General features: G+C 34.8%; 1 protein-coding gene across 1 annotated transcript; it reads left to right on the top strand.

Annotated features, from left to right (window-relative positions):
- The first annotated feature begins 14063 nt into the window (after positions 1–14063).
- LOC137742909 (toll/interleukin-1 receptor-like protein) lies at positions 14064–14459 on the top strand. Its single transcript, XM_068482848.1, has one exon. It carries the CDS (start codon positions 14064–14066, stop codon positions 14457–14459), a length of 396 nt encoding a protein of 131 aa, XP_068338949.1.
- Positions 14460–23072: the final 8613 nt, after the last annotated feature.

Raw genomic sequence — 23072 nt, 5'->3', positions numbered from 1 at the left:
GCAAGTCCAAAGTTGCAATGTTGAAAATAGAAAATCATGAGTAATTTTTAAGGAAAACTAATAAAAAGTACAAAAAAATTTCTCTTTTAATGAAAAACTTTTTTTAAAGGTATAGTGAATAGTACCGAGGAAAAAGTATAAATGTGGTTTTTTTGTTAAAAGTGAACAGTACCGGAGGCGTTTTGTTAAACCTTCCTAGTTTTTAATCCAATTGAAATGACTCGTTTGAATAACTTGTTTGAAAATGCTTTTAAAATACTAAAAATCATTTTTAGTGAAATTGTTTTTGGGTTTTAAAAGCACTTGATCAGTGCTTTCTACAATGCAAAAAGCGCCAGTTATTTGTTTTTTGCAGGAAACACTTCAAGTATTTTTTAGTATTCACTTGCATTTTACTAAGGATTGGTTTTAAGAACACTTTCATTGGAAGTGCTTTCAGTCATTTTAAAAATATTTCCAAACCAGCGGAAAATCATTCGTTGAAAATCACAAGTTTGTAACTGATGCTAACTAATTAAGCACACAAATTAAAACCCTCTTGTGACAATTGTAGTAAAGATGCAAGTAGGGATCGTTCTAAACCGGGGATTAGGAGGGATACTAAATCACTTGGAAACTGACTCAAAAATGTAAAACAAACGTTAAAACACTAAACTAGACTCAAAGAATGTAAAACTAAACAATAAAATACTAAAACAAATCAAAAGACTCAAAGAATACAAAACACTTATAAACACAAACTAAGACACTTTCTAACTAAATTAGACACTAAGGTAAAGGGGGATTGGTTTTGGACGAGATTAAACTAAATACACAGATTGTAATTTAAAGGCAGAATATAAATATGAATGTGATGAAAATATGGATGAATGTTAGCTAGAAGGTTATTCTCCACACATGTCACACTTGCATACAATTTGATTTTCAGTTGGTCTTTCGATGAATTATGAAACTCAACACCCCGGGTTAATTAGGTCCGCTTAAATTAACCGTCAAGTTTTCCTTAAGTTAATGAATTGGATAGGTTAGCGCAACGCAATTCAAAACATTCTCCAAAAGTCCTTTACGTGAAAAGCACAATAAAGATACAATCAAAGATCATTAAACATCATGAAAACTATAAGTGTTGACGAGGCATTCGTTACTATGATGAGCATGAAACTAGTGCCAAGAATTCATTTAACGCGATTGTTTATAAGCAACCTCCACTACTTGTGAATATAAGTTCATAACTATTAGGTGAAACTCACTTATATTCTAGCGTCATATTCATGCATGAAAATTAAGCGTGCACTCTCAATAAACATACATAAATAAGTTATCGATCAAGCAGTTAAACAAATTGAATTCACCATTCATGAAATTCCAACCAAAAGTAATCAATTCATATTGCAAGCATAAACATGGTTTCGAATCACCCCCTAGCTAAATAGGGGTTTAGCCTCTCATGTTCACAACAAGAAAAATAAAATTGAATTTAAACGTAAAGAACAAAGGATGGATTACACCTAGAACGCACAACGAATCCACTTGAATTTCTGCGCGTCGAAGCTCCTCTTTCCTCTTCTCCTTGCTGCGGCAGTGAGGTTTTTGGGAATTTCTGGATGTTGTTTTGGGTTGGGGATGGATTTAGGGCGGTTGGGTGGTGCGGCAAGGTTATGGGGTGGTGTAGGAAGGTGGAGGAAGGCTGCGGCAAGATGGGGGAAAGCTGGAATCACAGGGGGAAGGCACGGCAATCCATGGGAATTTGCTGCAATCACTAGGGAAGGCACGGCCTCTAGAGAAAAAGGTATGGCTGAGAAGAATAATGGGATATGGTTGTCACGGCTGTTAAGAATTATGGTGGAAAAAAAATGGGGGAGTTATTGCGGCTTAGGGAGGAAAAAGGAATGGAATGGTGGGCTGCACAGCTGGAAAGTGGAGGGAGAACAAAGTGCGGCTGTTGGCAGGGAGAACCAAGTGCGGCTGGAATGGAAATCTTAGATTAGGTGCCACGGCTTTGATTTATTTTTGGTTTTTTAGGGTTAATGGTCAATGGGGGGGCCACGGCAGAGAAGAAAACTGGGAGATTGGCTTATGGTGGCTGAATGGATGGGAGAAAGTCACGGCTAGAAAGGCAAAAAAGATAGGTTTTGTGGCTGTTTTGTTTTATTAAATATTGTTGCTGAAAAATATGAAAAGAAAAATAATAAGAGGTCCCTAAGGTGCGGCTAAATGGTGGAAACCCTAGGGTTTTAGAAATTTAAACCCTAGTTTATTTTTATTAACTAAAATTCACCTAAAGGCTGCTAGAATTTAGGAAATAAAATCAGAAATTAAAAAGGGAATAATTAAAGGGTGCGGCTAGGGTTAGGTTAGGAGAGGGAAATAGGGTTTAAGTGAATGACAATGGACTTAAATACCCCCCTTGCACGGCAAGGGAAGGAAAAGAAAGTGCAAGGGCACGGCTTGGGCTTTAAAGTGGGCTAGGGCCATGGTTTTGTGTCCTAAAATGCATACAAGGCCGTCGAAGTGGCTAGAAAATACGGACGTTTAAGTTTAGGAAAGGTTACCAAAATGGGAAACTTAGGGTTAACTTTCCTACTTCAAGTAGGAAACCTTGTTTGAGTAGGATTCCTCGTTTTGGTAAGAATTCATCGTTGGAGTAGGAATTCGTCGTTTCTTCAAGTCTTCAACTCATTCATTCCTCTTTCGCTCCAAAATACTCCAATTTGCATCTTCTTGCACCCTTTGGCCTTATAATCTGAAAATACACAAAAGTGGCCTTAAACACTAAAATAGCTAAGTAAACACAACATAAATGCATGAGAACAAGCTAATTAAGTCGCATGAATATGCTCCTATCAGTAACCAATTTAGCGTTACGGTCTAGTGATATTCCTCTTATTTGCAAGTGAAAAGTCTTATGTTCGAATTTTGAAAATAACAAGTCTATAAGCATGTTGGTTACACTACAGACCATTACTACGTACATGGGAATGGCAAGTTCATAATAATTAAGCATGTTGGCCACACTACAGACCACTACAACATATAAGCTATTTAGCGAGGAAATGATCCCTCAGTAAAGGTGCTAACTTGGACGCTAAGTGGTTTCAACGAGGAAATATAGTTGTCACTAATTTAGTCATTAAACATTATACTGTGCTGCGGCGTAAATTATTAATATTTTACCAAAATTTATTCAAATATCTATGAATTAAAATATGAATATTCAATAATTAGATCATCAAAACTCATTGCAGATTGAGCCCCACAAGGTATCCCTCACAATAAGTTTATTCGATGAATCCTTCAATGGAAGAGATATATATATAGGTAATGCTTAGGAGATTAACTATTAGACCAAATTTTATAAATCATAGAATGTTGTTGATGATTGAATTATTACTTAAATGTTAGTTAATGTACATATTTTCTATTGACCCACCAAATCAAAATGGTCCATGAAATTAAAAATCAATCAATGTATACTAGTACAAAAAACAGTTTGCGCGATGCATGTCCTTCGTCATGCAAAGTAAAAAAATGTTGCTTGAAAATTAGCGCAACGAAACCTTCGTCACGCACCAACCATTACGCCAAGGCAGTGAAAGTAGGGTTTGTGCGACAAAGAAGTAACATGTGTCGCGCAAAACTACTTTACATGACGCACACCCTTTGTTGTGCAAAGTGTCTTTGCGCGACGCAAGACCATCTGTCGCACAAATACTACTTTGCACGACATAGGTTACCTGTACAAGAATACTCATTTGCTCGCCCTAAGCCCTCATCTACTTGCCTTGGGTTGCAAGCTGACCTTTTAGGGTTATCACTTCCTTCTTCTGGGCATTGACCTCTCATGTGGTCGATCTGGAAGAAGAGGCACCCGTCTCACCAACCCCGCGCCTTCCCCATACACCGAACAACCTTGCCATGACGACGACCGAACTTCTGATCTAGGACCTCAGTCAAGATCTGAAAACGTGCATCCTCGGGAACAGTGATGCCCTCGATCGGGGTCTCCAGGGTAGGCCTGGCAATTTCTGACACGACCCAATAACCTGACACGACACGACACGAAATTAACAGGTGTTTGGGTCGACACGATAACGAATCGGATCGTTATCGGGTAACCCGATAAGCACCTGTTAAGATAACGGGTTGATTCGGGTATACACGTGGGTAACACGATACACGATAAGCAGAATATTATTTTTATAATTTTATAACCCTAAAAAAATACTGTAATAATTATATACATTAATTTTACAATTTTATACCCCTAAAAATTATAATAAATATATATATATATTAAATTAACTATAAAGTTTATAATAATTATAATAATTATATATACTATAATAATTATACCCCCAAAATATTAACTATCCATAATAATTATATATATATATATATTAAATTTTATAAAAACTATAATAATTATTAATTAATAATTTAATATGCATGATGCATTGCATGATTTTGCATCCATTGATGTGATTTCTTTCCATTCAATTTCTTGCCATTGCCGCCCTTTTTGAAAAAAAAAATGGAGGGAAAATGAAAATGTTAAGAAAAGTTGAAAATGAAACAAAAAAGTGAGGGAATTAGGGAAAGATGTTGGAGGGAAAAGTGAAAATGATAAGAAAAAGTTGAAAAGGAAACAAAAAAAAAGAGGGAAAAATGAAAAATTAATAGAAGTGGTGAGAAATATTTTTTTTTTTTTTTAAGTTATTAACTTTTTATCACACACATGACATATCTCACTATTTTTATAATGACACAAGTGATGTATGTACTATTCCATGTACCAGTCAATTATAATTTATACATACAAAATAAATAGATTTAAATCTACTTAATAAATATATATATATATATATACACACACACACACATGGAACTTGATTGATGGCATATGAATTCTCCAAAACTAATTTCAACGATCCTAACCGTCAAACTTGTTTGTATATGCTTTGAGATCACATCAACAAAAAATCGTAAAAAATAAACATTCAGAGATCAAGTAACAGGACAAAGCTTTTCGACGGTTATAAACGAAAAATCAAGATTTAACGGTTATTTTAACTCCGATTTTGATGATTTTTTATAGCTACACTCCTTGACCCTATATGAATACAATGAATGAATTCGATCTTCAATTTAAAATATTTACACAAGTGGATACCACAAAATGTTATGTTATACTTGATGAAAGTATAAATAAACTCTAAGAAGTATTAGTTAATCTATTGTTTTTATGGGATACGAATTCTCTTAAACTAATTTCAACGATCCAAACCGTCAAACTTGTTTGTATATGCTTTGAGATCACATCAGCAAAAAATCACAAAAAACAAACATTCAGAGATCAAGTAACGGGACAAAGCTTTTCAACGGTTATAAACGAAAAATCACGATTTAACGGTTATTTTAACTCCGATTTTGATGATTTTTTATAACTACACTCCTTGACCCTATATGAATACAATGAATAAATTCGATCTTCAATTTAAAATATTTACACAAGTGGATACCACAAAATCTTATGTTATACTTAATGAAAGTATAAATAAACTCTAAGTGTTAGTCAATCTATCGTTTTGATGGGATACGAATTCTCCAAAACTAATTTCAACGATCCAAACCGTCAAACTTGTTTGTATATTCTTGGAGATCACATCAGCAAAAAATCACAAAAAACAAACATTCAAAGATCAAGTAACGGGACAAAACTTTTCAACAGTTATAAACGAAAAATCAAGATTTAACGGTTATTTTAACTCCGATTTTGATGATTTTTTATAGCTACACTCCTTGACCCTATATGAATACAATGAATGAATTCGATCTTCAATTTAAATATTTACACAAGTGGATACCACAAAATCTTATGTTATACTTGATGAAAGTATAAATAAACTCTAAGAAGTGTTAGTTAATCTATTGTTTTTATGGGATACGAATTCTCTTAAACTAATTTCAACGATCCAAACCGTCAAACTTGTTTGTATATGCTTTGAGATCACATCAGCAAAAAATCACAAAAAACAAACATTCAGAGATCAAGTAACAGGACAAAACTTTTCAACGGTTATAAACGAAAAATCACGATTTAACGGTTATTTTAACTCCGATTTTGATGATTTTTTACAGCTACACTCCTTAACCCTATATGAATATAATGAATGAATTAAATCTTCAATTTAAAATATTTACACAAGTGTATACCACAAAATCTTATGTTATACTTAATGAAAATATAAATAAACTCTTAAGTGTTAGTCAATCTATCATTTTGAAGGATACGAATTCTCCAAAACTAATTTCAACGATCCAAACCGTCAGACTTGTTTGTATATGCTTGGAGATCACATCAGCAAAAAATCACAAAAAACAAACATTCAGCGATCAAGTAACGGGACAAAACTTTTCAACGGTTATAAACGAAAAATCACGATTTTACGGTTATTTTAACTCCGATTTTGATGATTTTTTATAACTACACTCCTTGACCCTATATGAATACAATGAATGAATTCTATCTTCAATTTAAAATATTTACACAAGTGGATACCACAAAATCTTATGTTATACTTAATGAAGTATAATAAAACTCTAAGTGTTAGTCAATCTATCGTTTTGATGGGATATGAATTCTCCAAAACTAATTTCAACGATCCAAACCGTCAAACTTGTTTGTATATTCTTGGAGATCACATCAGCAAAAAATCACAAAAAACAAACATTCAGAGATCAAGTAACGGGACAAAGCTTTTCAACGGTTATAAACGAAAAATCAAGATTTAACGGTTATTTTAACTTCGATTTTGATGATTTTTTACAGCTACACTCCTTAACCCTCTATTAATACAATGAATGAATTCGATCTTCAATTTAAAATATTTACACAAGTGGATACCACAAAATCTTATGTTATACTTAATGAAAGTATAAATAAACTCTAAGTGTTAGTCAATCTATCGTTTTGATGGGATACGAATTCTCCAAAACTAATTTCAACGATCCAAACCGTCAAAATTGTTTGTATATGCTTGGAGATCACATCAGCAAAAAATCACATAAAAAAAAACATTCAGAGATCAATTAACGGGACAAAGCTTTTCAACGGTTATAAACGAAAAATCAAGATTAAACAGTTATTTTAACTCTGATTTTGATGAATTTTTACAGCTACACTCCTTGACCCTATATGAATACAAAGAATGAATTTGATCTTCAATTTAAAATATTTACACTAGTGGATGTGGATATCACAAAATCTTATGTTATAATTTATATACTTAATAAAAGTATGAATCAACTATAATATTAATAATTATATACATTAATTTAACAATTTTATATCCCTAAAAAGTAAAAACTATAATAATTATATATATTAAATTAAATTTTAAAATTGATGACCATTGGATCGGCTGAGATTAAATCTCAGCCGTCCATTTCATAATTATATATATATATATATATTGAAGATTTTGTAAATGGAGGTGTAAACTTTTGAGAAAGACTTACAATCTTAAAAACAAAAACTCTTTATCCTTGCACATTTAATATTTGTAATAGATTAGTAGTGTATGTATTATTTTTTTTATTAGGCTTTTATTTTCGAGTGTAGATATAGTACTTGAACGAGAAATGTTTTAATGTTTTGAAGTAATATTTATGTGGCAATGTGTGGTATGTGCAAATTTTTAAAAAATATATTTTTTTCTTAACGGGTCATAACGGGTCGGGTCACTTTACCCGTTGGGTAAAGTGACACGACTTGTTAAGGACCCGTTAAGATAACGGGTGTGACACGACACGACCCGTTAAGATAACAGGTGTTACACGAAAACGACACGAACACGATAGATACGACCCGTTTGCCAGGCCTACTCCAACGGAAGCTGCGATGTTGCTTCTTGGAGAGGCTTAAAAAAAAAAAAATTATTCGGGTTTAATTTACTATTTTGTCGATTGCTTTTATTTTGGTCATTTTTCTATAATTTTGTTGATAAAGTTAATTTTGTCTTTTCACATCTTTTGGTTAACAAAGAAAATTTCGTTAATAGGTAGGTGAGGTTTATATTTTTATTTTTCTAAAGTTAGTGATATGTTATGATGACAAGTGGGTGAGGAAAGAAAAATAACAACATAATTTGGTTTATGCGAAAGTTTATTACTGCTCATAATTTCATTTTGTGATGCAAAATTAAATTGTCTTTTGACCCTCTTGTAGTTGACAAAGACGGTTTTCTACTCGTTTTGATGTGCTTTTAAAATGACTGAAAGCGCTTTTAGTGAAATTGTTTTTGAAACCAATCCTTAGTAAAAATCCAAGTGGATCCTGAAAAAGCACTTTAAGTGCTTCTTGCGAGAAGCACATATCTGGTGCTTCTTCCAAAAAGCAAAAAGCGCTTAAAGTGCTTTTGGAACTCAAAATCAGTTTAACTAAAAACGATTTCAAATATTTTAAAGCACATCCAAACGAGCCATTTGTTAATAGAAAATGCCGACTCCGTATGTGGGTGTTTTGTTTAAAATTTGTAAGTGATACTCTGATCCAGATCAAAAAAGTTGGTGTTATTGAATTTATTTCAGTTTTCTTCTCTTTCAATTTTAGTTGAATTTTATCATATTTCATTTTCTTAGTTTTATTAAAGAAAAACTGATTTAGTATTTTGTTATTAATTAAGAATAGAAAGTTAACTACCGACTACGAATGTGGGTGCTTTGTTTAAAATTTGTAAGTGATACTTTGATCCAGATCAAAAATTTGTAGTGTTATTGAATTTAGTCCGGTTTTCTTCTTTTTCAATTTTAGTTAAAATTTTTAATTTATGCATCTATACTCAAAATTTTAATTTGAATGTTTAAATATAAAAATTTACTAGTTTATGTCATTATATATGATACCTATGTCATATAATTTTGGGTTGCCTATCACTTATTCACCAATCATTTTAGTCCCTATATTCTTGAGCCAATCAAATTTAGATTGTTTTGTTTTCCTTGGGCCAACTAGAACCTAACTCTCTCTCTCTCTTCCTCACGGCAAGCCAATCAGGGCTTGTGATCTTTTTCTTCGGACCAATCCCATGCACACACACACATACACCCACACAGGTACCCTTTTTCTCTCTCATTCTCGAGACTTCCTCTTTCTTCTTCTTGCACCCAAGACATCCCCAGCTCACTTACACCTCAAACTCTTACGGATTGAACTTGTGAAGTTTACCATCAGACTCCCCTCGACCTCACAATCACTGTTCTACCATTAATTCTTTGATTTGGTGAACTTTAAGTCGGTGACTCGTGAGCTCCGATGCGGTGGAGCTTAGGTCGACGTGATCGCGGATGAATTACATGGTTTTGAGACTTAGGGAAACCTCCACGTAACTCCCTAAGGACTCTAGAGTAAGTTTAGGAAGGAGTTGACATCGGAACAAGTGAGTTCAAGAAGTTTCAGTTTTGGCCGGTTCTTTCGAGGGATTTTCAGGCCCGTTCCTGTTTGATTTTTGACACTCAAGAGGTATGAACTTGTTCTATTCCTCAAGAGCTTCAAATCCATATAAATTTCGTGGATTTTGGTTGAAAAATGAGTTAGATATAAAAGTTTTAAAATTTTCTAGAAACCAGCGAGCACAGACGGCGGTCGGTGGCGGATTCCGGTGAGTCAACGGAAAAGAAGAGGAATATTCCGTTAACTTTGACCGAATATATTGACGATGTCAGGTAACTCCGTTAGGATTTAACAAAATATTCTACTATTTTAACGGAATATTCTCTAATGTCGTTAGGGACTTTGTCAGTGTGCAAGGTACGTGCTTGTGCGTGGCCGTGCCTTGGCCGGATCATGAGGGTACGTGTGACATCCAAAAATTATTCTAAAAATATGAGGGTGTTCGTGTTGTTGAGTAGATCAATTTGGTATATTCAAATTTGAGCAACGTATGAGAAGTTATTCCTCGGATTTATCTATGTGCTTTAAAATTAACGAAAAATTAGTTATTTTGCATATAGGTGAAACATACCCTGAGAACGAGCGTGAACGAGCGTGGACAAGCAAGATTTGGGGGAGGGGGGGACCGATCCTGCTACTTATTAGTGAGTGGGCATTTGCTCTCTCTCTCTCTCTCTCTATATATATATATAAATATATATATAAATATACATATATATATAAATATATATACACACACACACACACACACACACGCACGCATATATCATGGTTTCTAGAGCATTTTTTTTCAAAAAGATTTATGCTTTAAATGCCATGTCAAATATGAGTTACAATTTAAGTATTTCATTATTATCAATCATGAATTATATTGTTTAATGTTGTGGAGGCTTGGTTGAGCTTCATGTGAGTATATTGTGATGGTATTGGTTGCATTGCACATCATTATGCATAGATGCATTTAGAGTTCATCATTCTTGCACCCCGGTGTTAGTGCTCCCGCTCGAGGTTAGGGCACAATCCTTCACGTGATGTTCACCTCCTACACTACACGCTTACCTTGGATCCAAATTTGGTGCCAGCCCTATTGTACAGACCACAATAGGTGGTTCCGACTCGTAGGTGACTTGCAATTATTCGCACAGCTTTCACGTGATCGTAGCACTTAAGTGTACATATTTACACCCAGCCCTGTCGTATAGACCAAAATAGGTGGTTTCGACTTGTGTGCTAGCATATACTGATGAGCTATGGGTCCAATCATATAGGTTATATTAGGTGACTTCGGTTGTCATATTACTTTATATTGATTTCACCTGGCTTACATCTTTTAGTGCGAAAACGTTATGACATGGCATATTTCAGCTTTTACTGGCCTTATGCATTGGTATTCGTATGTGTATATGTAGTATTATTTTCTAGAAACTATACGGGTTTTACAGTGAGGGGTTATTATGTTAAAAAAAGATAAATATGTTTTCAAACATTCTGTTTTTGCCCATTCACCCTTTTGTTTTGTGCCCCTCCAGGTCCTAGGTAGTTGTACATTTTGGTGGCTCAAGAGGACTTCTCGGTGGTTCTGATGATCTACTAAATAAGTGTAGAGATCTTCTCCCTATTTTGTGTAATTTGCACTTAGTTGGTTTGACTACACTGTTGGATTGCCTACGCTCTGAATACTTGTATTTGGTACTTGATCACCTTCACGCACTTATTTATTATCACTAGTTAAATTAGCTTAGCTTGGTTTTTATTTACTCGCATTTACCTATTACTATCATCACTTCTATTGCGCACTTGGCTACGTCACCTCACGTGACGGCCAGCACGTCTCGACTTCGGTCGGGTGTGTCAAGCAATGATTGTAATTTTGTAAATATTTGGGAGTATATATACTTGCCATTTGAAATTTTCACTAAATGGGCGCTGAATACTATGCTTTGAAGAAAAGAAAAAACACTTGTTTTAGAAGCATGGTATATCCTGCTTCAGTTTTTCTATGCTTTTCTACTGTCATTGGGCAACACTTTTTTAATTTTTTTTAAACGCATTTGATATTCCAAATTTTTTAATAAACTGCTTTTCATAAAAACACCATAATCTCAAACCAGTCCTAAAAGATGATTTTATACGTAACGCGAGATTCATCACAATTTAATGAAAAGATAGTAAAAAGAAAATGATGTGGATAATTGGATTTTATCTAGCAAAGTGGACTATATCCCATAATGACTCACAAGATTGGACTTATATCAAGTTTAGTCAATTTGAAATCAAAGAATTATTTCTTTATCATATAAGCGACTTATTAACAAAACTCTCATTGTCAACCAAAGGATGGTGAAAAAACAATTTGATCTTATATCACAAAATAAAATTGAAGACAATAATGTAATTTTGCACAAACCAAATTTTTATATTTTTTCTTTTCTGACCCACATGTTATCATAGAATATTTCTAATTCTAAAAATTAAAATATAAATCTCTATCCACTCCCATGTTTTCTCTCTCTCTCTCTCTCACTCTCTTATTCCCTCTATCTTTCACATTTCTAACTTTTCTCTTTCCCATATATTTTTCACAAAAAAAAAAAAGAAAAAAAAAGAAAGCAAAATGACTGTTTTGCACACAAAGTGTGTAGGCTTAAGCTAGTTTTATATAAATCTCTACTAATTAATAAAACACTCATTGTCAACCAAAACCCTATGAAATTACCAGTTTAACTCTCTAATTAAAATAGAACATAAATAAGAAATATGGGGCATAAATGTAATTTCAAAAAACCAAATTTTGCTGTTTTTTTTTCAAATCCTCACCCTACATGTAATCCTAACATATCTCTAATTAAAAAAAAATAAAAAATAAAAAACTTCCCACTCCCTCATTCTCTATCACTCTCTTCATCTCTCTTTCTATTTCAAAAACAAAAAAAAAAAAATTTCACATACACTTTGTGTGTGCCCATATGCTAGTATTCTATTAAGAGAAGAGCCCTTGTCAACTTTTTCCCCCATTTTTTTTCAATTTTGCCCTTACTTTTCAATACACAATATTGACATGAGGAGGGCAAAATAGTAATTTTGTACCTTTTGACAAAATGACAATCATATCCCTATTTTTTCTATTTTACCCTCCTTTTTTTTTTTTTTTGAGATAATGACAATCATATTTTTCTAATTTTACCTTCATTTTTGATACACAATATTTACATAAGGAGGACAAAACAGTAATTATGTAATATTAAAAAAATATGCACTTATTAAGAGAAATTGTTCACACACATACAAAGTGTGTGCTCGCTCTTTGCTAGTTACTTATTAAAAAACCTTCTTTATTAACCGAAAAAGAGTGAATAGACAATTTGGTCTTCTACCCAAAATAAAACCACAAGCAATAATACAATTTCACACAAACCAAATTGTGCTCTTTTTTTTTTTTTTTTTTTTTCAAATCTCACTCACATATCATCATAGCATCTCAAATTTAAAAAATTAAAATAAAAAACTATATTTTCTCAATCGCTCTTTCTCTCAAAGTTGCAACTTCTCTCTTTTTCATCTTATATATATTTGTTTAAACCTTTTTTATATTTACACACATATTCAACTAGTTCCTAATATGGGAGGGGGACATAATTTAGTGTATTTGAATATTTTTCCAATTGTGCATATGGCTACAACAAGTTGCGAAAAGCAATTCATGCCTATGCTATGCACTATTGGACGGACTCGATTGTCACTGATTTTCCTCCCCCAACAAATAACGATTAAAACAACTAACTCTATCGTTTAAAAAAAAAAAAAAAGTTTATTTACTAACGGTGTCTTTCTCGCTATATTAGCCTAACGTGTGTGTCAATTAATTCTTAATTGTCTTAGTCTTTACTTTTTGTTAGATATATTATCTTTATTTAAAAAAAAATTTACAATTTATTTAAAAGAATTAAGAAAAAAATGAATGCAGTAGGTTGATTTTTGGCATTTAATTTTATTTACAGCCAACATCAGCTAATTTGAACGTGGGTTTTTATACTGTTTTGCTCTTTTTTCAATTATATAGACATTTTCAAAAATTCTAAATTAGGAGGGTATTTAATGATATTTTGAAAGCCTTACTTATTTGGCCTTCTCACTTTATATGCGGAGATATAGATGAACTAATCCAAGCGTTGTTTTGCATAAATACCAAAAGAACTTGCATCACTAGTCCAGCAAAAGTCTCCTAAAGAAGAAAAGAAAGATAGTTCAGCAAAACCCCTCTTCTCTTAAGAGAAAATTTTCATTGTGACGGAAAGACGAATAGTACATCAAGTGTTTTTTATGTAAGTGATGAGAAATTTAATTTTTTAAGTTATTAACTTTTTAATAAACATATCCCACGATTTATATAATGACACGTAGTGTACCATCCCATGTGCCGGTCACATTGAAAAACTTCTCCTCTTTTTATTATACAAATATTCGTCTCACTATCGCCCAAGCTAGTAAGTTACTTTAATTTACTCCAATATCTTCCACCACGTTCATAGTTTTATTCCTTATTTATCCTCTTTTTTCTTCCTTTTCTTCTTCGCCTTATGAATATTCTTCGTCTCCTTCAACCTAAACACCAATGGAGCATGGGGAAGTTCTAGCAGATTGCATGGGAACCCAAGAGGCACATTCATCTCCTTCAACCCCTGAATGCGTACACGAGGTCTTCCTGAATTTTAGGGGCGAGGACACCCGCGATGGGTTTACGAAATGTTTTTACACTGCTTTGAAAAAGAAAGGAATCAATACATTTCTGGATGACGATAAACTCGAGAGGGGAAAGGCCATTAAACCAGAACTCTTAAAAGCAATTGAGGAATCTAGGTTGGCAGTCGTCATTCTTTCATGTGACTATGCTTCTTCAGCGTGGTGTTTGGATGAGCTTGCCCATATTGGAAAGTGCAATAAAGACAAGCGGCTTCAAATTTATCCGGTTTTCTATTACGTTGAACCATCTGAGGTAAGAAAGCAATAGACAGGAAATTTTTGCAAGGCCCTTGAGAAGCATGAAGCAGAGAACGACAATGGGAAGGTGAAAAGGTGAAGGGAAGCTTTAAACCATGTATAGAATATCGCCGGATGGCATATTCAGAAAGAATGGTACGTACTTCTCTTCTCAATTAAGTAATCGTATATCTGAATTGTTTTGATAACAATATATGCCGTGACTTATGTCACATTTAATTTTGAAATAACAAGTTAAATGCTTAAATCACATTCCATAAACTTTACCATATAGCTTTCCAGATTTGTAAGTGATAAGGAAAAACTTTCTATATGAAGCCATGTTGAAATAAACCAATTTATCTTCTCCTTCTGTATTCCAAAGTGCCCAGGCAATCGATCGGTCAAGCATTCAGAACAGAAAAAATAAGCCATGATGAAATTAACCAATTCGTCTTCTTATATATAATTTGCCCAACAACTAATCCTCCTATCAAAGAGTACTTGTCGGCCAATATATGGACAGATCGTGAGTTATAACCTGTCCTGTGTTGGTTATTCCAATAAGTCGTTTCCAAATAAAAGTCCCAATATATCTTCCTAATTTAAATATAACTCTATTTTCCATAAATATATAAAAAAATCTCTATTTATTATTTATCTTATTATCTTTTTCTTCCACTAGTATATGCCCAAACGTAAAATTTGTGTGAAATTTTTACTTTTGTTTTTCAAATTGAAGGAGAGAGGAAGAGAGTGAGAGAGAGTGGGAGTAGAGAGAGGGGTTTATTTTTTATTTTTTTTAATTGATGATGATAAAATCACTTGTAAGTGAGGTTCAAATTAAAAAAAAAAAAAAAAAAATTTATTTTGGGAAATTACGTTACTGTCCTTAACTTTTTTAGTGTCCTTAACAAACTGCCCTTCTCTCATTAAAATCTCAACAAAAAAAAAAAAGAAAAAGAAAAAGTCACAAAAAATAACCAGGTAGGGTGATTAGTAAGTTCATTATTTTTCAAAATATAATTGAATAAAAAACAATAATATCTAAAATAATAAGGTTAAAACAAAACAACATAAAAAAGTCAATTACCATGGCAAGAGGCTAGTGCTAAATGAAGCCTAGATAAAAAAACAATAATATCTAAAATAATAAAGTTAAAACAAAACAATATAAAAAAGTCAATTGCCATGGCAAGAGGCTAGTACTCCTCCATCTCTTCATGGTACTTATCGATGATGTTTCCATCGTCATAGCGCTCAAGGATGGCCATCCATTTTCTTTTCTCAAGTTGAATCTCCCGGGTGCAATGAGGTCTAATGGCATGACAAAAGGCCTGGGAACCTAAGAACTCTTGCATAGCGGCTTCCCTCTTAGTTGGGATACTCCCCTTCAGCTCAGAAACCTCGGCCAAGGCACTATCCAACTCCTCTCTGACCTTGGATGCCTCAAGGATAGTCACCTCCAACTGTTTCTTGAGCCTTAAGTTCTCACCATTCCGCCCCTTCAACCTCTCCAAGGTTTGGTCCTTGAGCTAGACGGCCTCAGTCAAAGATTTGCTCTTTTTCCTAGCGTCATCCACAAGTTGCTTGTTCTCTTTAAATTTCTCCTTGTATCGCTCAACCTCTCGTAGTCTGTTGTCATACTTAATCATGACCTACATGACAAGATGATCGTCACTACCAAAAAAAAAAAAAAAAAAAAAAAAAAAAAAAAAACGGGGGAGAGGATATAAAAAGGAAACGACAAAGTAACACTTACATAAGAAGATAGCCTCATCATCCGGTCATGATCCGATTCATTCTCAGCTAGTGTCTTTCCAAGCTCGTCAACAGTGGATCGCTACCCTGCCAGGCAATTGTTCACATACCTAAAGCTATTTGGCTGTATGGCAACCTTCAAGTCCTTCTAAGAGATGTTGCCAGCCTCTTCCTTGTACTTCCTCTTATGATTGGAGCTAGGGTCACCTTCATGGCCAGTGTACTCCATGGCTAGAGGAAAGATGGGATCGATGGCAGGAACAGTCGCCTTTCCTCCTCTATAACTATGGCAGCAACACATCTGAAGGTATCAGCTTTAGCCTTCTTCGAGGCAGCAATCCTGAGGACCTCATCTTGAGACTTAGGTCTAATGACTGGTTTCACCCGGTGCTTGCGAGCTCCCTTATGAAATAGAATGTCGTCTACATGAATTAACATGGGTGCTTTCCTTTTCTTGGTGATAGTCTCCCCTTTATTGCTCACCTTCTCCACTGAACAAGGAAAATCAAAGTAAGGAATACAACTTTATAAAAAAAAAAAGGGAGGGGTTAAATGAAGGATACGACTTACTCGCTTATCTCTGGCACTCGAAAACTAGGGGTGGGAAACCATACTTTCGATACAAAGGTCATAGCTTGCCCAAGTGTCTGTTCTCTTTTGGCACCCTCAACACTTTCTTTACATCGACTAGTTCTCGACCGGACAGTTTGATGGTGCCTCATGTCACTGCATGAAGTAAAATGTTAAAAGCAAATAGAAATCACAGTAAATAGCAAACAATGCAAACAATGGATACATTATAACCTGTGGCCTGGAAGTGAGTAGGAACACGTTGCTCAGGGGTGACACCCTTAGCATGCTCCTAATCCTTATAAAGAAAGCACCAACGGTTTTTCCAAGTGTAGTACGCATTTTTGTTACCAAAGACAATATGCTCCCTCTCACTTAAACATGCACACTCAGCATAACTAGTGCATGACTTCACTGGATGCATCTTATAGCAGTAGCCCCATTAATGGAAGGAAGGCTCATCTAATCCACATTTCATCCAAATAATGTAAAACTCAATCAAGGTATCCCAAAAACCTGGGTTAAGTTGCCCAGGCGCATATTTAATGAGAGATAGCATCTGTTGCAACCATGGGTGCAAAGGTAGCTTCAACCCTAAGGTCATTAGTATCTACGTGTAAAACATATCGTGACCCTTGGGCGGGTCAGTGAGCAATTCTTCATAATGCACCAAGCGCATTCCTACACTACGGAGTATGCTACATGACTACCTTAGGGCCTTAAGCTGCTCTTCACTATCTAAAAAGTTTTTATCTAAATGGTCCGCTATGAACTCAAAGCGAAATATGGGTATGGCGTCAAGAGCAACCCCCTCAACCACCAACATGAAGAAGGAAGAACCAATATGGGCTAAGGTTACATCCTTAGACCTACACTTCTCACTTATCCCTTCATCGGAAGCCTCGGGAGAAAAACGTGTAACGCATGTTTGACGATTGTGAAGATCATCCAACGTTTCTCCCATACAAGACTCTAACAAAGGCCTTAAAGACTCAGGCATCACTAGGACCTCCAAGCTCTAACATCTACAATAAATAGAAACAAACTCTATCACTACATGAAGGATTGAAACCTAAGAAGTTCCTAGAGCATGAGGAAAAGCTCAACCAGTTCATCATGTTTTTAGCCAAGTGCATGAATATTCAAATAATTCAACAAGAATGAAAGCATTTGATTTTGTGGAGAAGACTACCAACCTGAAGATGGTGCCAAGCATTGCCGGAATCCCTCTCAACTAGAGAGCACTCTATCTTCAAAAAATCACTACAAAAGGAACAATTGGAAACAATGTAAAGATTGGAAACTTATCCTTCTTATATAGTTCAACATGACCAAATAAATTCAAATTCAAGCCATGAGAAAGCCCTTCATAGAAAGCCTTCAGACTTCCACAAAAACTAGGAAATTTCAAATTTCAAATTTCCAGTTTCCAAAAAAAAAAAAAAAAAAAGGAAAGGAAACCCAGAAGCTTCAACAAATGGAGGCCAACTACAAATGTCAAAAGCTTCACACATTATCAAGATAGTGTGAAGCAAAATCTATTCATGGTGGCCAACAAAAGATTCAACAAATGGAGGCTAACTACGAATGTCAAAAGCTTCACACACTCTTGATCAAGATAGTGTGAATCAAAACCAATTCATGGTGCCCAACAAAAGCTTCAACAAATGGAGGCCAACTACAAATGTCAAAATCTTCACACACTCTTGATCAAGATAGTGTGAAGCAAAATCAATTCATGGTGCCTAACAAAAGCTTCAACAAATTGAGGCCAACTACAAATGTCAAAAGCTTCACACACTCTTGATCAAGATAGTGTGAAGCAAAATCATTTCATGGTGCCTAACAAAAGCTTCAACAAATGGAGGCCAACTACAAATGTCAAAAGCTTCACACACTCTTGATCAAGATAGTGTGAAGCAAAACCAATTTATGGTGCCCAATTAAAAGCTTCACCTACAAAGCTTCAACATAAAAGCTTCACCTAAAAAGCTTCAACCACAAAGCTTCACCTACAAAGCTTCAACATAAAAGCTACACCTACAAAGCTTCAACATAAAAGCTTCACCTACAAAGCTTCAACATAAAAGCTTCACCTAAAAAGCTTCAACCACAAAGCTTCACCTACAAAGCTTCAACATAAAAACTTCACCTACAAAGCTTCAACATAAAAGCTACACCTACAAAGCTTCACCTATAAAGCTTTAACTAAAAAAGCTTCAACACTAAAACATGTAAAAGCTTCACACATTCTTAATCAAGATAGTATGAAGCGAAATCAATTTATGATGTCCTAAGAATAGCTTTAATTGTCCAAGCTATCTGTCCAACCACAATCATATGAACAAAAAATGTAAACATAAGTTATCTTATCCTTGCTCTCCATTCACGAGGTCCCTGTTACATATTGTATGACTATTTATATACAACTCAAGTATATTATAAATAAAAACACAATCAATTGCCTGTATAGCATAAGCTTGGAAGATGTACTCCTCCACATACAAATTTACAACAAACACAGCTAGGAAGCATCGAATATTATGCTAAGGATTAATGGCAACATTCAGAGATCATTCCCTACATTTTATGGTGACTTTATCAGCTCTAGCAACTCAACTCATGAATTTCCCTTGCTGCAAAGACCCAACAGTTCACCACCTTGGTTGTGCAGTGAATATTGTTGAGAAGCAATCAAGAACAGATGATGAGGCTAAATTTGAGGAATTTTCAAAAAAAAAAAAAAAGTATAAATATAGGAAGGAAAGGCTGAAGGAACGCTCAGGATGAGGAGAATGGAAGCTGTGTAGAAGAGGTGGACAAGCCAAGGAGGAAGCACAAGGTGACTTGATGTGGTACCATTTGGTATGTGGGACGGGATGGAACGAAGTGAGACGAGGCGTTCCGTCCCACGTTTGGGGCGCCTAAAACGGGTGGAACGTGCTGTTCCATAGGATGAGTTTTGGGTGAATTTTCGTTCCGCTTTCCCCCTGGAACGACTTGTTCCACATCCATGGAACACAAATTTATAACATTTTAAGACAAAAATACCCCTTGTTCTTTTCAATATTTACACCATCTAAAACAAACCCTAACCCATTCTCTGCCCCTGCCTTTCTTTTTCCGTAGCCTTCTTCCTCATCCTTCATCGTCATCCTCATGTCTCTCGCCCTCCTTCCCCTCTGTTTCCTTCTCTCTCCCCTAGCTTCCTCTCTCTACAGGTTAGGGTTTTCTGATTTTTGTGTCCGATTCTGCAATTCTGGGTTCGGCTTCACCAGATCACGATTCTCGCATCTATAAGATCTCGATTGATCTCCCTTTTGCTTTAACTCATACTAATTTTGGTTCTTGCTATAGTTTCTTGAATTTGGAGTTTCTATCATCTTGGCTGCCCTATTTATGGTATTCAAAATTCTTCTAATTTTTCCTGGGTGTAGTTATTTTATAGTCAAATTTGTTTTCTTGTAATATCTTCATGAAATGATTTGGAATATAATGTATGTGCAAGGTTTACTTTGAATTTCATTTTAATGTTTATGGACTGTTTGGTTGCTGAGAAATGGTAGGAAATGAAGAAAACTAGATTATAGATTTAAACTGTATATTCCAGTTTTTGAGTCTTTTACAATGGATGTTAAATAAATGAATAACCTTATAGTTCCTGGTTTGAGTTTTATTTTCTGATTGATTTTACTTTCTATCTAAGCTCATTATAGTCATCGTCGATTCGTCTTGTTCATCCTCAGACTCTCACACCCTTTCTTTCATCGCCCCTTCCAATTCAACGGCTCTGTGAATTAGGGTTTTCTGAGCTGCCCCAATCCTTGATTTCGTCTCTTATGGTGTCGATAGTTGTCTCCTCCAAATCGTAGAGTAAAAGCAAATTCATTACAAAATTCGTATTTTCCAGGTAAAATTCTACGTTCTTTTTTCATACAAATTTGCCAAGAAATTCATAAAATTTGAATTATATTCATAAAATTACATAAAGAAGCAAACTTGCTACAGTTTCTAGAAGCATAAGCTAAGGATTTAAAAAAGGCCTTTTTTTCCTTTTAATTTTGTCTATATTTTCAGCCTTATATTATGGTTGAATCAGATTTATAAAAAAGGTGTAATATAGTTAGTCAAATATGTGATTTATCAGTTGGGAATATTTTGCAGGAAGGATGAACAACCTTAAAGATTGGATTTCTTCACAGTTAGTATCCATGCATCTGGTTTCGCCTCGGCCATTGTCCGGTAGTGATAGTTTCTTTAGGGAGGAACCCTCCAATGAAGAATTTGTTGCATTCATAGAGAATATAGTGAAAGTTCCATTTGCCTTTTGAGAGCTTAGAAGCTTTAACTATTTGACTGTTTCTGGGAATGACTATTAGGCTGACATGGTACTAGAATTCTTGCAGAAGATTTCTAATCATGTTAACAACTCAACAACTTAAGAGTTGTTGCATCATTAGATAACACATGGTGCATTGCTATTTTATTTGCTCGAAAGATAGGAATTGTATTCTTTAGCATTACATAGTGGGTTTAGTATGGATGTTGCAGCACATTAGGTATGTTGGGATTGTAGGCATATAAGTTAGTTGGTTAGTAGCTTATGAGTGAAGCAAAGAATACTTGTATAAATAACAAACACCTCTCTCTCTCTGTGTAATTGATTCATTGTTCAAGGAATACAATCTTTAGTCATTCACTTTCTCTCTCTAAATTCTCTGCCATTGTTTTTCGTTTTGCTTCTTTTGCAATCTCCAAAAGAAAATCATGGTATTGTTATATGTGTTCAAATATGAACAAGTTCAAAAAAAAAAAAAAAAAAAGTCCCATTCCATCCCACGCTTAACATTGTACCAAACGACAGACAGAATATAGGTAAATTAGTCATTCAATCCTTTTGTTCCGTTCTGTCCAGTGTGTACCAAACGCAGAACAGAACAACCGTCCCTTTCTGTCCTGCATGCACCAAACATAACACGGAACCTTTGTTCCATCCCGTCTTGTCCCGTCCCATCCCATTCTGTTTTGTTCCGTCCCGTCTGCGTACCAAACGGTACCTATTACGGAACCATATTTTATTTATTTTCTCTTTTTTCTTTCGTAAAAAAAAATTACCAAATTTGAGCGACATGAATTGCAACAGCAGTTATACTTTGAAATCTAATAAGATTAATTATTAAAGAACATAAAGAAAACATCCACCTTATTGAAATTTTATTTTATTTTAAAGAAAATTACATTTTATACTCTTGGGTCGCAATTGCAACCTCATACAATATTTTTAAAATATTTTAATTTCATACATTTACTATTATTTCATTTCCATTTAATACATCCGTTAAAAAATTTGTTTATTCAACCGTTAAGTGATGACGTCTTAAATATGAGATTCACATTTGTGCTAACATGGCTACCAAACTAGTGTAACGTGGCCAAACAACTAATTAAAAAACTAGTTTTTTTTATAAATATTTTTCATCATCGCCTTCTCCACTAGGGCCCTGGAGCCCAACCCTATCTTCCTTCGCTCATTCCTTTCCTTCTTCGGCCACCTTGTTGAGCTAGAACGCATCCTCAAATCCACCTCCTTCTTCTCCATATCCTAGTCGTCATCTACCATGGTGGTCAATAATTTGAGGACCTTCATGCAAATCATTGATGCCGCTTCAATTACGGGGTTGGAAAACGACATCTCAAACCACACTGTTGGAAGTTGGAACCAAATCTGCGCACCTCCGTGAGCAATGGTTGAACACAAATTCATGTAGTCTGGAACAACATGCAAAACAGTGAAACAACCGTAAGAAAACCTTAGGCCTAGAAGGGGTACCGGCCAAAGGTTATCTAACGGTCAAGTTAGTGAATCATTTTAGACTCAAGCAGTTGGCAAGAGAATTCAAGTGTACAAATTGTGTTACAGTAAATGAACCCTAGATGGGTGTATTTATACGGTGGGAGATAGACCTTTTTATGAAAGAATCCTTGTTCTAAGCTGAAAGAATCCTAGAGGATATTTAGTAAGTAGATATTGCATTATTTTACGAGTGTGATTACTTGCGGCGCATGCCTATCCCTAGATTGTAAGGACTCCAAGGCTTATAAGATTTGATTAAGTCCATATCTAGATCAAATCGCGTGTCTTGCGGAACAAGCATGGTCATCCAGCAGAGTCGCTTGGACTCCGCCTAATACCTGGAGCAGAATGATGGCGGCACCCTGCTCCGTCTGATCCAGCTTTGCCTAGAGCTGGTGAGTCCATGACTAGAGTTATGAGGTAACATTATTTAGATCAGCCTTACCCTGACCTTGGAAA

The sequence above is a fragment of the Pyrus communis genome, chromosome 8, assembly GCF_963583255.1.
Source record: "Pyrus communis chromosome 8, drPyrComm1.1, whole genome shotgun sequence".
NCBI lineage: Eukaryota > Viridiplantae > Streptophyta > Magnoliopsida > Rosales > Rosaceae > Pyrus > Pyrus communis.
This window is presented reverse-complemented; position numbering and strand designations above follow the sequence as displayed.

Excerpts from the sequence above, each read along its gene's own strand:
- LOC137742909 (XM_068482848.1), top strand. The coding sequence starts at position 14,064 with ATGGAGCATGGGGAAGTTCTAGCAGATTGCATGGGAACCCAAGAGGCA.